Here is a 15,678-nt window from a genome sequence, read left to right as displayed (position 1 = left end):
ATTTCTGCTTTAACTTTTATCTTGATAGTAGGTACACCTGGTCAGGCGTTCTGTTAACTGTGACATCATCCAGAGAAGACAGATCACCCGCTACTACCATCTAATGTAGAACAGATTACTAGATCAATGTGTGCTGCTGTGCTTTTTTGTCTCTCTTGTTGTGTCTCTGCTCTGTCTTCTGTAACCCCAGTCGGTCGAGACAGATGACCATTCATACTGAGCCTGGTTCTGCCGGAGGTTTTCCTTCCCGTTAATGGGGAGTTTTTCTTCCCACTGTCGCTTCATGCTTGCTCAGTATGAGGGATTGCTGCAAAGCCATGGACAATGCATGCCATGGACAATGTGAATGCTGCTTGTCGGTACTTTGAAGCAATCAACTGGTTCCCTTATATAGGAAATTTGTATAATCTGACCCAATCTGTATAATCTGATTGAACTTGACTTTGTAAAGTGCCTTGAGATGACATGTTTCATGAATTGGCGCTATATAAATAAAATTGAATTGAATTGAATAAATAACACTGATAAGCCACTTCAATTCTTTCTAATGATATTCAGACACTTCCAGTCTGAATTTTCATCTAAACTCCATCTGTCTTTTTACTGAATTGTGCTATACACTTAACTGAAGTCTTTCTGAGACACTTTTTTTTAAATAGCTGTAAAAAACCTCAATACTTTACTGTTTCTACATGCATTATCAAAGTGATAGGGTTCCAGAAACCTTTATAAAGAAAACTAATGCTACTATTTTCAAATACTGTAATGACAACTACATATATATTTTTTTAGAAAACTTTCTCATACCTCCGTGAAAGATGACGGGTGAAGTCATTCTCTTCAATCTCTGACATTCTGAGTAACTATGTTAAATTATATATACAAATGACACTGACTTTCACAAAATTATCTTGATGACTTCTCTATGGCCCTTACAGTGAAAATCGTTTTAAGTACATTAGATGTAGTTTTCACCTGTAGTGTTTTGCTTAACAGTAATGTGCGTGTTTCACTAAACAAATGCCTGACTTTCCTCTGAAGAGCTGTGTGATGGTGGTTGAAAAAGTATGGTGAATCTCTGATCAGATAACTTATAAACTTATGTGAGTAACTCAGTTACTTACATGTAACAGTGGATAATCTGAGACATATTCTTCATGTTGTTCTGAGGCTCAGTGTTCTGGCTTACAAGGACTTCTAATAAAATGACTTTTTAAAAAGTTAATAGTAATTTTTATTTTGTTGTAAATTGTCATTCCCTGCTTTACTATAATTCATTATCTAATAAACCTTAATCGTTTTTAGTTAAACCAAAACACATCAAATGTGAGGCAAGTATTCACTGTTGAGAGGTGAACGGAAACAACCTTGTAACAAATGTTTGTTACTTTCATTAGTGATGAGATATGTCTTTGGAGGCCTTAACATATTTAAAAACTAACCAAACTTTACCCAAAATTGCCCCCCCATTAAAGTTTACAGATTTCAATGGAAATAAAAATTGGCGCAGCCAAATGTGACAAAAAAGTTTCAAGCAGAGTTTTATCCAACAGAACATGTTGATGTTGAATCCTACTCTGTACAGTGACTGTTGGCTGGACAGTGTGGGTGTGGCTGAATGGCAAATTTCTATAGCTCGCCATTTGCATATGTTTGGCTCTAAAGTACATGCATGGTCTGATATACTCCAAACTTTATGTGAATGATCTCTGTCAAGCCCAAAAACAACTCAATTTGATCACATTGGAATTTGAATCAATGTCGCCCTCTACAATACTTAAAGGTCTGTATCGCCAATACATCATCTGATCCTTACCAAATTTGGTGTGCTTCACAGTGGATGACTGTTCAACAGGTTGGAGTGGTCACTGTGCATGCACAAGTTGCAATGCAAACTGGAACAGATTTTTTGATTGCAATGCAAATTGTAATTGACAATAAAATTTGATTGATTGATTGATTGATTGATTGATTGATTGATTGATTGATTGATTGATTGATTGATTGATTGACAAGACCGTCTTACCTGCTCTTCCGCTCCTCAAGGGGATCGTGTGAAAAAAACTCCCAAATCCATTCTGGTCTTATTTCTTTCGACTAAGGCAACCCTCTTCTTCTCAAACTTTTACACAGTTTGCTTCTTGTGACTCTCAGCCATTTTCAAAGTATACAGTGAGAGCAGTGGACCTACAATGGACGGCTAACACCAAAGCTAATCGGAGTCATGCACACTAGAAGTGTGCATGCTCAACCAGCAATTGAAAACTAACAAGGAACGTCAACGCACATTGGCATTAGGTGAGCGCGTCAGGATGATTGGCATGTGGGACAACCAATAGATAAGGCGATTATCCTTCTATCCCACTTCAGGGACAGAGTAGGGTGAAGGCAGGACCAATTCATTCGATGTGAATGACAGGATTGGTCAGAGTTTTTACAGGCCTGGAGCTTTCACAGAGATCTATTTTTTAACCTCCTTTTTTTCTGAATACTTAAAGTACTGACTACTGTCAGGATTGAAGAACCATTTCTCCCAGTATAACAAAAGTGTTTTTAAACAGGATTACCAACTATAACTTCAAGTGAACTGTTTCTTGGTCAATTCCCCCCTCACTAATATCTAATATTATTATCTAATATCAAATAATAATTTCAGATGACATTTCCAAAATATGACTGGAAGTCTTTAATAATCCCGCTTAATCCCTCATGGGGTCGCGGGGTGCTGGTGCCTATATCCAGCGTTCACTGGGCGAGAGGCGGGGTTCACCCTGAACAGGTCGCCAGTCTGTCGCAGGGCAACACAGAGACAGACAGGACAAACAACCATTCACACACACACTCACACCTAAGGACAATTTAGAGAGACCAATTAACCTAACAGTCATGTTTTTGGACTGTGGGAGGAAACCGGAGTACCCGGAGAGAACCGGTGCATGGACAGGGAGAACATGCAAACTCCATGCAGAAAGACCCAGGGTTGGATTTGAACCCAGGACCTTCTTGCTGCAAGGCAACAGCGCTACGCACTTTAATAATCCTTCGCCACCAAACAGAAAGTGAATACAGCTTCCAAGAGGAACATTGATGTGGGCAAATGTTTCAACACTTGTTACTGGAGCACATCTAAGCCTGGTGGACGGTAATGTTAAGTCTTACACTCAGTAACCCCTGGTGGCAACCTGGGGGACAGCAGGTGACATCTGCAGAGGTGACTAGGCTGTGATGCTGGGCTCCTGCTGTCGGGACACAACCTGGAGTGTCGCTGAGCTTTGAGTGCCGCTCAGTTCTAGTAGCAGCTTTAATTGTATTTTATGAAATTTTTTTTCTTCCTGTACTTGCAATCTAACACTTTGTTTTAATGCAACCATGGTGTGGCTGCAATAATACATATTATTGTGATATTTTTAATACTTCCTTGCAATGCTTCATATTATTCTTATTTTCAACATTAGTCATTTGGATTGAAGCAAACAATTTTCTTTTCACTTTGATGCACAGAAATCATACACCAGACAACACAATAAGAAAACATTTATTGTTTATCCACACACAGCACAACAGTCTACACATGCAAAGATTCTCCATTCAATTTCACCATCTGGATAAGAGCCACATTACACTTTTGTATTTATCACCGGCTTTTAGGAAGACCGAGAACCAGGCCTTTTTTCTTCCAATTTTTAAAAAGTTTTCTTTTTTTTCTTTCAGTGAATGCAAATACAATGTTCATCCTGTAAGGGGGCATTTAGAACTTTAAGGCTTTGGATCAAAATAATTTTTCTCTTTAAAAAGAGTTACAAAGTTTGTAGGAAATATATTTATGTAGAAATTACAAGTATATAGAGTTTTCACATCGTAAAATATATTTCAGTAAATGTCAAAAGCCACATTTTCAAGAACTTCTGAGGTTGGTTCTGGGAGCAACAGTGAGGATACAGTTAGATTCTGACCCGTTAACTGACAACAGGGCTGTTTCATGGCAGTCATTTTGACTCAGACAAGAGGCAGATCCTAATTTATGATCAATCCCCCTGCAACTTTTCAATGTAATATACATATAACTACAGATTCCAAGCTGACACAATAAGAAAAGAAAGAAAGTTGGTAAAAAAAAAGAAAAAAAAAGAAAAAAACATAGACGCAGGGTTGCAGGAGGCTGCTTACATTTAATCTTTTGTGAAATCTGTAAGGTGTGTGTGTGTGTGTGTATGTGTGTGTGCAGACACTTGTGTTTCACATTATATTGCAGATAGGGTAGCTTCTCTTAACCTGACTCTAGCCAGATGTATTTCGCTCCGCCTAGCTCCACTCATCCATCTGGGACATCTCCATAGGAATGGCCTTTATTAAAGGCTGGGCCTTATCAAAAATCCTTGCATATGATTGGATAAGCCACTTGTCTGTCATCTTTATCGACATGCTATTTCAACCAGTCACACCGAAGCTAACCCGTGACGCTGTGAGAGCGACGCAGGAAAAAACAAAACTTTCTTTTTTTTTTTAAATGTCTTTGCGGCTCTAGTGGCACGCGTTTTATTGACAGTGAGCCGACAGGAAGAAGGGGAAGACAGGCGGCAAAGCGCCACGGGTCGGAGTCGATCCCGGGCCGACCGCGATGAGGACTAAAGGCCTCCTAACATGGTTCGCACTAACAGCTCCGCCATTGACGCGCCCCGGAAAACAAAACTTGCCAAATCCGGTCGGGAGAAGGGCGAAAACATGGTTTCCACCAACAAAAGCCTTCAGAGCCGTTCTCTGATGTTCTTTTAATGAAACAATATTAGGTAGATTGGACAACACGGAAGAAATAGCATCAATGTTAACGCTTGCTTCCTCGATGCGAGCCCCCATTGCTGTCTGTCTCACGTCATGGTCGCTTATCCACTTCCTCACATCTATGAAACTCCCGCCCTGTGTCCTGATTGGCTAGACAATAAAATTAGTTGGAGAAATCTCTCTCTATGGGAGATGTCCCAGATGGATGTGAGTGAAGCTAGGCGGAGCTAAGCGGAGCGATATCAATCTGGCTAGAGTCAGGTTAAGCTTCTCTTGGCACTTGTCAAAAATGAGAAATTAAATTGTTCTGAGGTGAGGTTAAAAAGGCGTTATTATTGACGTTAGCAGAGAAGCACTAAATTAACCAAAGTAATAAAAAGATGTCAGCATGTTTAAAAAGAAAAAAACTGTTGGGTAAATGATTACTACCTAATTGAGAAATTTGTTTGGCATTCAAAACTACTTATTGTTTAATTTGACTTTTATATTAGTATAATGTACCGCAACACCTGTAAAGGGCTAACTAAAGAGTACTTAGAAACAAAGATTGTATTATGACAGTCAGACTAAAAAAACAGGTTTACATAGTCATAATTTGAATAAGTTCTCCTGATGTATATTATAAAAAACATGCTTACAATGTTTCTGGGTCTACAAAATCTTCCATCTTACACAAGGTTGCTACACAAATATACTGTGTGGAAAATCTTAACTTTGGTACATATTTTTATACAATAACCTTACTATTTTCTCAGTTTCTTTTTAGAACAAATTTGGAAATATAAAAAGTGTGTTTTTTCTTTTTTATAATAAATAAAATAAACAGAAAAGCACTTAATAACAAACATTAACTTTTCCAGAAAGTTCACTTAGTATCTTTTGGCACATAACAAAATCAAAGCACTGTATTAACTGAAAGTGCTGGACAGAATGTGCCTCCTAAGAAATTCTTTGATTTATTTTCTCATCACCAGGAACTTAAATAGATTTTGGTTATAAAAATAGAGCTGCAAAAAATACTGAAAGTCACAGAAGTGAAATGGGGAAAAATGTGTTTTTGTGTATCCACCCCCTTGCTTTGAGTACTTACATTCAGAAGCCACATATTAAGGCCTTGTCCACACATAGCCAGATATGTGGGAAAACAAATACAATTGTATGCGTTTATGCCTTTCATCCAATATTTAAAACTCTATTTTACATCACAAATTATTAATTCTGAAAACTGCAAAGTGTAGATTTGAGAAAGCATTGTTTTTGTGTTTCCGTAGGTACTGGAGTTTTCACAGTCTGCACATCACAGTCTGAAACAAATAATGTGGCGTTGACGTCACATATGTGACCATTGTTGTTGATTTGGCCATGCATAGTTTTTGCTTGTTTGTTTTTAAGCCCTAGTTCCACCGACCCAACTCGGTTTGGCCCGCCAAATTTGCTCCTCCCCACTTGGTTTAACTCTGCACAGTTTATGTTTTGACTGACCTAGAAATGCCTGAAAGAGGGAAACACCTCCTGGGCATTGATAATGTAAAGAAATCTGTGAGAAATGGGAAGCGATTAAAAAAAATCATGATATATACAAAAAATAAAAACATACAAAAAACAATAAGCAAATAAAATATTTGCATGCCACATGAGTTTCTCTAAATACTTGTGCAATCTAACTAAAATGTCAAGCTTTGCATCTTCAACAACTTTTCCACTTTCATAAGCAGACTGCAAAACCTGCAATTGGTCATCTATTCCGGTAACCACCATGTAATTTATATCCATCTATCGTCATTGCCCGATTGTCTGTGTTGGGTAGCAGTCCGGCTGGTGCCTATCTCTAATGGAGAAGTACACCCCGGACCAGTCGCCAGTCCATCACAGGGCAACACAGAGATACACAGGAAAACAACCATGCATGCACATTCACACATTCTGTCTTAGAGAGAGACCAATTAATCTAACAGTCATGTTTTTGAACTCTGGAAGGAAGTACCTGGAGAGAACCCACGCATGCACTGGGAGACATGCAAACTCCATGCAGAAAGACCCAGGGCAGTGACAATACCAGTGGCACTGTACTCAAAGTGACTTCCTATAAAGCAAAAGCTGGGTTAATTTTAATATTTTTTGTGTGACTAATGTCCAAGTTTGTTTCTTTTAACAATATAAAATGTTTTTGCAAGTGTTCATTAAAAGATACCATCCCCACCCAAAAAAATTTATTTTAAGTTCCTGGTGAAGCAAGAAAATAGAAAGGACCCAATATATAAATACAGCTAAATATTAATAAAAAACAGTTGAATATATTAGAATTAAAATTTTCATTTATCAAATCTTTTAGGATATGTTGAACATTGCTACAATGGTTGCAAGCCACAATAGGTTGTAAAAAAAAATCTGTGTTGTTTGCTACATTTGTGTACACAGTGGATTACAGCATTTAGATATTATGGACAAAAATTGTTTCTAGTAGTTGCTGCCTTGCAAGTTTATCTTTTAAAGGAGCATATATACCAATAACATTTTATTAAACTATTGTTAGAATTAGAAAATAAATATACTTATTTATTCATTAAGGAAAATACAATCCAAACTGGCCTTTTCGTAATCTTAACATAAGAATTGCTCGGTCCAACCTTGGTAGTAACAGGTACCATGCCATGCTTGTAATAAATGCCAATGAGTCTTTCACATCACTGTGCAGGACACACTCGTCTTTGCAGATTTTTTCTAATTCAGCCAATATGGATGGGTTTCAAAACTTTAATACTTTACTTGGGCCACTCCAAACCCGTTATTGTCTAATTATACACTATCTCCACCATGTTTGGCTATGTTCTTTTAAAAAAAAATGCTGTTCTGTTTATGCCAGATGTAACAGCAAGCACACCATCTGAATCATCACACTTTTGTCTCACCATAGAATCCTCTCCCAAAAAACTCATCATCAAAATGTTGTTTTGGCTTATGTGAGATGGACCTTTGTGTTGTTTTACCTCAGCACTCATTTAGGCCTTGGAACTGCAAAGCTATTTTTGCCATTTATCTTTTTGAGGCCTTGTAACTTTTTAATGACTAATAGAGATCAATGAGTCAATTTATCATCTGTTGTTGAATTTCTCTATATTTGTATCTTCCGTATAACTTACTTGATATTGTCAGACAACCAGACTTGGGTGTGGGTAGTGAAATAGAAAAATAAAAAAATTTTCATCACAATAGTGTATGATTTAACAAAGACCACAATTTCTTTTTCGCATAGGGCGTGGTTTGGATAGCTTTTTGTCCTTTAATAAATAAATTATTAATTTAATCATGCTTTTTGCATTTACTCAGGCTAAAGTAGGTCTTCTATTTCTAGCCACTCTTACCAACTTGCTTAATTCATACAAACAAAATAGGTTTCACTGAAATACTATTTCAAATAAGAAAGCAAATAAAGTAGAGTCAGAAAAACTCAAAAGCTTTGCTTTGACTTTTTAAAGCACTGCTAAATCATGAGATAAACTGGGAAAGTAGTGCACTGTTTTGTTGCTGTTTGTGCTGAAATGTAGGACAAGATCTATCTATCTATCTATCTATCTATCTATCTATCTATCTATCTATCTATCTATCTATCTATCTATCTATATCTATCTATATATATATATATATATATATATATATCTATCTATATATATATATATATATATATATATATATATATATATATATATATATATATATATATATATATATATATATATATATATTACATTATATTGAAATGACTGTTGTCATTTCATCTTTTAATATTTTGCTCTCTCTCTCTCTCTCTCTCTTTTCTTCATAGTAGGTACACCTGGTCTGGCGTTCTGTTAACTGTGACATCATCCAGAGAAGACGGCTCACCCGCTACTACCATCTAATGTAGAACAGATTACTAGATCGATGTGTGCTTCTGTGCTTTTTTGTCTCTCTTGTTGTGTCTCTGTTCTGTCTTCTGTAACCCCAGTCGGTCGAGGCAGATGACTGTTCATACTGAGCCCGGTTCTGCTGGAGGTTTTCCTTCCCGTTAATGGGGAGTTTTTCTTCCCACTGTAGCTTCATGCTTGCTCAGTATGAGGGATTGCTGCAAAACCATGTACAATGCAGACGACTCTCCCTGTGGCTCTACGCTTCTTCAGGAGTGAATGCGGCTTGTCTGGACTTTGAAGCAATCAACTGGTTTCCTTATATAGGACATATTTGACCAATCTGTATAATATGATTGATTTTGACTTTGTAAAGTGCCTCAAGATGACATGTTTCATGAATTGCCGCTATATAAATAAAATTGAATTGAATGTAATATATAGATATAGATAGACAGACAGATATATAGATATACATCATACTGTATTAAACAGTGTGATTCAGAGTAAACTCTTTTTTAGTGCAAGTTCCAGCTTATTTGTCTTTGTCGCTACATGATAAATGCTAAGCTCACTTATGGTTCCAACAGTATTCTGTTAAAGATGCAGTATCTGTACAGAAAAGATGCATCATAAAAACCTTCTTGCCATAGTTGTAAATCTTTGTAAAATAATTATTGGCATATTTGGATAATACAGAATGCTTTACATAATGTAAATAGTTTTAGCTGGTGTAGCACCACTTTCAAGTATACAAAGTATTTACAATGTAGGGAAGTAAACATTGGCTTAACAGCTATGAAACAATATTTTTTCAAATGTGTCCTCTTAGTTTTTTGTTGTTGTTGGTTTATTAGTTCAAAACATGACACTCTAAAAAAACGTTTCCTTGAGAGTTACCACAAAAAATACACAGTGATTAGTTTAACAACACATAAACTGTTGTGCTTGAGTGTAAACGTGTACAAGAACCATGCTACATAAAAACTTCTTTAGTATTTATATACTTAGGTTTTCTGAAAATAAACTTGTCTTATTTGCTTTCTTCCAATGGCTGTCTGGTCACATCTGATTTTATTCCTTGAAAGTAGGAGTAATTGATATCCCCTTGTAGAAAACGTTTCTAGCATTATCAGGACTGTTGGCTCTCTCTGGGATCAGAAAAATGTTATTGCTTTTTCTTCGCAGTGTTGACTCACGACTCGAAGCAATTGAAGGGATTTCTGAAGACGTCTCTCCACCTACGTTAACACTTCCTGCTACAACACCACCTCCTCCAGCTCCAGAACCACTGCCATCTCCTGGGGTCACTCTTATGGTCGAAAGGCTCTGAGGATGGAGCCTCTGCTCTGACTGACCAGTGCTCTGGGTGTGAACAGTAACTATGGATGGGGTCCCAACAGTAGAGGTTGTGGTAATACTATCATTGCCATGCTTCCGGTCAACTGACCCTTCACGTACTGAGTCTGAACTCTCCGAGTCAACGCTTTGATCATTGTGCTCAACAGTCTGCCTGAAATTTCCAGGACCTGACCCACTGCCAACACAACTAGTCCCTGTATTTCCACTAACTCCATTGCCATGATCCAGTGACCGCCACCTCCAAGATCCACTTCCATCTGTGGATGGAGCCTGAATAACTGGTCTATTATTTTCAGGATGGGCCTCTACTCTGACAATTGCTCCAGTGCTTCCTAAAATGCTACTAGCTGTGCTGCCCAGTGAGCTTGGTACAGGGGTGCTGACAGGGTCTTGATCAGTTAGTCCCCTGTAACGCGTATTACCCTGGCAACTTCCATTATCGTTGAAACCCATGCTGCTTTCATCTAAGCTTTTGGAATGGGTTTGAAGCAGACCCTGCTGTTTGGACATAGCGATCATTTGTATGATTCGTGGCTGGGTGTTCAGCATATTTCCAGTCTTCTCTGCTGCTTTTTGCCAGTTAGCCTGAACTGTACTGTTGACAGTTATGTCACTTCCACCTCCTCCCCCAACTGTCCTTTGGGAGGTGGTGTTGTAACTTTCATGGGCATCTTCTGGTATGTGTACTAGCTGTGAAGACCCAGGTCTAGATTGCATTGATATCCTGGCCCCTCCAGTGATTCCACTGCAGTTAGTGGGTAGGGTGGTACTAATACCAGTAGTTAGCTTGGACATGTAATTGCTGGGATCAAGGCCTCCATTTATGCCCACAGTTGATGGTTCAGAGCTGGATCTGAGCTCAATGCTACCATGATGTGGAAGGTGGGAGGTATGGCCAGAGGATGAGTCAACAGAGGAGGAAAAGGAATCTGGGGATATCATGGAACATTTATGGTTGTTGTTCTTGCTTTTCCACTGAGACAAAAGCTGCTTTGAGCGACTGGAGTCCATGGATGCATGGTGAAGTGTGGCAGCATGGCGTCTGGCGGCTTCTTCATATGCTGCAATGGCCTGAGGGGTGTGAACCCGAGGGAGCGTGTGGCTAAAAGTCATCATGGCATCTTTGCTCTGGGGGCTGCAGGGCAACATCCCTTCCACATTAGCATTGGAGTGTTTCAGGCTGTCTTCAGGCCTCTGCTGCTGAAGGCCTCGATGAAGCACGCTTTCAGAGTGGGAGGTGGGGATGCCAGCCTCACCAGTCATACTTGCTTTCATCTGGAGGTGATGGAGAACAGCCTCCTGACTTACATGTGGCAGTGAGCAAGAAGGGTGGTGCACAAGGACAGGAGGACTGCAGCTGGTCTCCTCACTTGACTGAAAATTTCCAACTGCATACACCCCCTGTAAACAAACAGAAGTATTTATTGTAGTTAATAATGCAGAATAATAATAATCCTCATCATCTTTATTGTCATTGCAACGTACATTCCAATGAAATTTGTTCTCTGTATTTAACCCATCCCCTTGGGGAGCAGTGGTCTGCCATTGTGCAGCACCCAGGGAGCAATCTGGGGTTAAGGGTCTTGCTCAGGGACCCAGAGTGGCAGTCTGTGGGAGTTGAACGCAGAACCTCCGGGACACAGGCGCTTTAACCACTAGGCCACCACTCCCCCACAATCATTGACACTACATAAAAAAATATATTATCTATCTATCTATCTATCTATCTATCTATCTATCTATCTATCTATCTATCTATCTATCTATATATATATATATATATATGTATATATATATATGGGCTGCACAGTGGAGCATGTGGATAGCACTGTTGCCTTGCAGCAGGAAGGTTCTGGGTTCAAATCCAACCCTGGGTCTTTCTGCATGGAGTTTGCATGTTCTCCCTGTGCATGCATGGGTTCTAGCCGGGTACTCTGGCCTCCTCGCCCAGTGAACAGTGGAGATAGGCACCAGCAACCCCTGTGACCCCATGAGGGATTAAGCGGGTCAGAAAATGGATGGATATATATATATATATATATATATTCAATGTAATTGAAGTGCAGACTTTAAGGTTTAATTCAAGGGGCTGAGCAAAAATATATGATTAAACATGCAGTGATTGTAGCTATTTTCATACAAATGCCCCTCATTTTAGGGGCTCAAAAGTAATTGGACAAATAAACATAACCGTCCGTCCGTCTTCTTCCGCTTATCCGGGGTCGGGTCGCGGGGGTAGCAGCTTCAGTAGGGAGGCCCAGACGTCCCTCTCCCCGGCCACTTGGGCCAGCTCCTCAGGAGGAACCCCAAGGCGTTCCCAGGCCAGCCGGGAGACATAGTCCCTCCAGCGTGTCCTGGGTCTTCCCCTGGGCCTCCTCCCGGTGGGACGTGCCCGGAACACCTCACCAGGGAGGCGTCCAGGAGGCATCCTGACCAGATGCCCGAGCCACCTCAACTGGCTCCTCTGTAAGTGGAGGAGCAGCGGCTCTACTCTGAGCTCTACTCATTACCACAACGGATCGGTACAGTGCCCGCTTCACAGCAGACGCTGCACCAATCCGCCTGTCGATCTCCCGCTCCATCCTCCCCTCGTTCGTGAACATGACCCCAAGATACTTAAACTCCTCCACTAGGGGCAGCACATCCTCCCCAACCCGGAGAAGGCACTCTACCCTTTTCCGGTTGAAGACCATGGTCTCGGATTTGGAGGCACTGATTTTCATCCCGGCTGCTTCGCACTCGGCTGCGAACCGCTCCAGTGAGAGCTGTAGATCACGCCCTGATGAAGCCAATAGGACCACGTCATCCGCGAATAGCAGAGACGCAATCCTAAGGCCACCAAAACGGATCCCCTCAACACCTTGGCTGCGCCTAGAAATTCTGTCCATAAAAGTTATAAACAGAATCGGTGACAAAGGGCAGCCTTGGCGGAGTCCAACTCTCACCGGAAACGAGTCCGACTTACTGCCGGCAATGCGAACCAGACTCTGACACCGGTCGTACAGAGACCTGACAGCCCTTATTAAAGGGCCCGGTACTCCATACTCCCGGAGTACCCCCCACAGGATCCCTCGGGGGACACGGTCGAATGCCTTCTCCAGATCCACAAAGCACATGTAGACTGGTTGGGCAAAATCCAATGCCCCCTCCAGAATCCTGCTGAGGGTATAGAGCTGGTCCAGTGTTCCACGGCCAGGACGAAAACCACACTGCTCTTCCTGAATCCGAGATTCGACTATCCGAAGGACCCTCCTTTCCAGAACCCCTGAATAGACCTTACCAGGGAGGCATCCAGAGCCTTAAGGTACTCCGGGCGAATCTCATCCACCCCCAGGGCCTTGCCACCGAGGAGCTTTTTAACAACCTCGGCAACCTCAGCACCAGAGATGGGAGAACCTGACCCAGAGTCCTCAGGCTCTGCTTCCGCAATGGAAGACGTGTTGGTGGGATTAAGGAGGTCTTCGAAGTATTCCGCCCACCGAAACACGACGTCCCGAGTCGAGGTCAGCAGCACACCACCCCCACTGTAAACAGTGTTGGTACTGCACTGCTTCCCCCTCCTGAGACGCCGGATAGTGGACCAGAATCGCTTCGAAGCCGTACGGAAGTCTTTCTCCATTGCCTCTCCGAACTCTTCCCACGCCCGAGTTTTTGCCTCGGCGACCAGCCGAGCCGCCTGCCGCTTCGACTGCCGGTACACATCAGCTGCTTCCGGAGGCCCACAGGCCAAAAAAGCCCGATAGGACTCCTTTTTCAGCTTGACAGCTTCCCTCACCGCTGGTGTCCACCAGCGGGTTCGAAGGTTGCCGCCGCGACATGCACCGACAACCTTGCGGCCACAGCTCCGACTAGCCGCCTCAACAATAGAGGCGCGGAACATGGTCCACTCAGACTCAATGTCCCCCACCTCCCTCGGGACGTGTTTAAAGTTCTCCCGGAGGTGGGAGTTAAAGCTCCGCCTCACAGGGGACTCTGCCAGACGTTCCCAGCAAACCCTCACAGTGCGTTTGGGCCTGCCTGGTCTGACCGGCTTCCTCCCCCGCCATCGGAGCCAACTCACCACCAGGTAGTGGTCGGTGGAGAGCTCCGCCCCTCTCTTCACCCGAGTGTCCAAGACATACGGCCGCAGATCAGATGAAACGACAACAAAGTCGATCATTGAACTGCGACCTAGGGTGTCCTGGTGCCAAGAGCACATATGGACACCCTTATGCTTGAACATGGTGTTTGTGATGGACAATCCATGACGAGCACAGAAGTCCAACAACAAAACACCACTCGAGTTCAGATCAGGTGGGCCATTCCTCCCAACCACGCCCCTCCAGGTCCCACTGTCATTGCCCACGTGAGCGTTGAAGTCCCCCAGCAAAACAAGGGAGTCCCCAGGAGGGGCACTCTCTAGTACCCCTTCCAAGGACTGCAAAAAGGGTGGGTAATCCGAACTGCTGTTTGGCGCATAAGCGCAAACAACAGTCAGAACCCGTCCCCCCACACGAATGCGGAGGGAGGCCACCCTCTCGTTCACCGGGGAAAACCCCAACGTGCAGGCACCGAGATGGGGGGCAACAAGTATGCCAACCCCAGCTCGGCGCCTCTCACCATGGGCAACTCCAGAGTGGAAGAATGTCCAGCCCCTCTCAAGGAGACTGGTTCCGGAGCCAGAGCAGTGCGTCGAGGTGAGTCCGACTATCTCTAGTCGGAACCTCTCAACCTCGCGCACAAGCTCAGGCTCCTTCCCCACCAGAGAGGTGACATTCCACGTCCCAAGAGCCAGCTTCTGCAGCCGAGGATCGGAACGCCAAGGTCCCCGCCCTCTACTGCTACCCATTACACAATGCACCCGACCCCTTTGGCCCCTCTGACAGGTGGTGAGCCCGTCGGAAGCAAATAAACATAACCCTAAGTAAAATGTTATATTTCAATATTTTGTTGAGAATCCTTTGTAGGCAATGTCTGCCTGAAGTCTGGAACCCATGAACATCACTAAACGCCGCGTTTTCTCCTTTGTGATGCTTTACTGCAGCTGTCTTCAGTTGGTGCTCGTTTGTGGGTCTTTCTGCCTTAAGTTTTGTCTTAAACAAATGAAATGCATGCTTGATTGGGTTGAAGTCTGGCAATTGACTTGGCCATTGCAGAGTATTCAGCTTATTGCTTTAAAAAAACTCTTGGGTTGCTTTTGTAGTGTGCTTTGGATAATTGTCCCCCTGTACTGTTAAGTGCCAACCAATCACTTTTGCTAGGTTTGGCAGCAACTGAAGACAGCTGCAGAACGTATATCCCTATACACTTCAGAATTTATCCGGCTGCTTCTGTTTTTTGGCACATCATCAATAAACACAAGGGACCCGGTATCATTGGAAGCCATGCATGCCCATGCCATCACACCATGTTTTACAGAAGATGTGGTGTTTTTTTGGATCACGGGCTGTTCCAATTCTTCTGCAAACTTTCTTCTTCCCATGATTCTGGTACAGGCTGGTCTTAGTCTTATCTGTCCAAAGAATGCTGTTCCAGAACTGGGCCAGCTTCTTCGTGTGTTTTTTTTTTTGGCAAAATAAAATAAAAAATTCTGGCCTTTCTATTTTTGAGGCTGATTAATGGTTTGCACCTTGTGGTGAATCCTTTGTATTTACTCTCATGAAGTCTTCTTTTT

At 42.2% G+C, this 15,678-nt stretch overlaps 1 protein-coding gene across 4 annotated transcripts in view; it reads right to left on the bottom strand.

Moving 5' to 3' along the window:
• Nucleotides 1–15,678, bottom strand: part of LOC105920181 (phospholipid phosphatase-related protein type 4) — a 142,568-nt gene that overhangs the window by 38,773 nt on the left and 88,117 nt on the right. For 2 of the 4 annotated variants that reach the window (XM_036128588.1, XM_036128589.1), the window contains one exon: nt 9,288–11,426. The exons of the other annotated variants lie outside the window; for them this stretch is intronic. In XM_036128588.1, the coding sequence (XP_035984481.1) occupies nt 9,738–11,426 (1,689 nt within the window). In that variant the 3' untranslated portion in view covers nt 9,288–9,737. Of the gene's footprint in view, nt 1–9,287; nt 11,427–15,678 lie in introns of those variants that run through there. 4 annotated transcript variants of the gene reach the window in all.

Source organism: Fundulus heteroclitus, unplaced genomic scaffold (assembly GCF_011125445.2).
Source record: "Fundulus heteroclitus isolate FHET01 unplaced genomic scaffold, MU-UCD_Fhet_4.1 scaffold_101, whole genome shotgun sequence".
Classification (NCBI taxonomy): domain Eukaryota; kingdom Metazoa; phylum Chordata; class Actinopteri; order Cyprinodontiformes; family Fundulidae; genus Fundulus; species Fundulus heteroclitus.
This window is presented reverse-complemented; position numbering and strand designations above follow the sequence as displayed.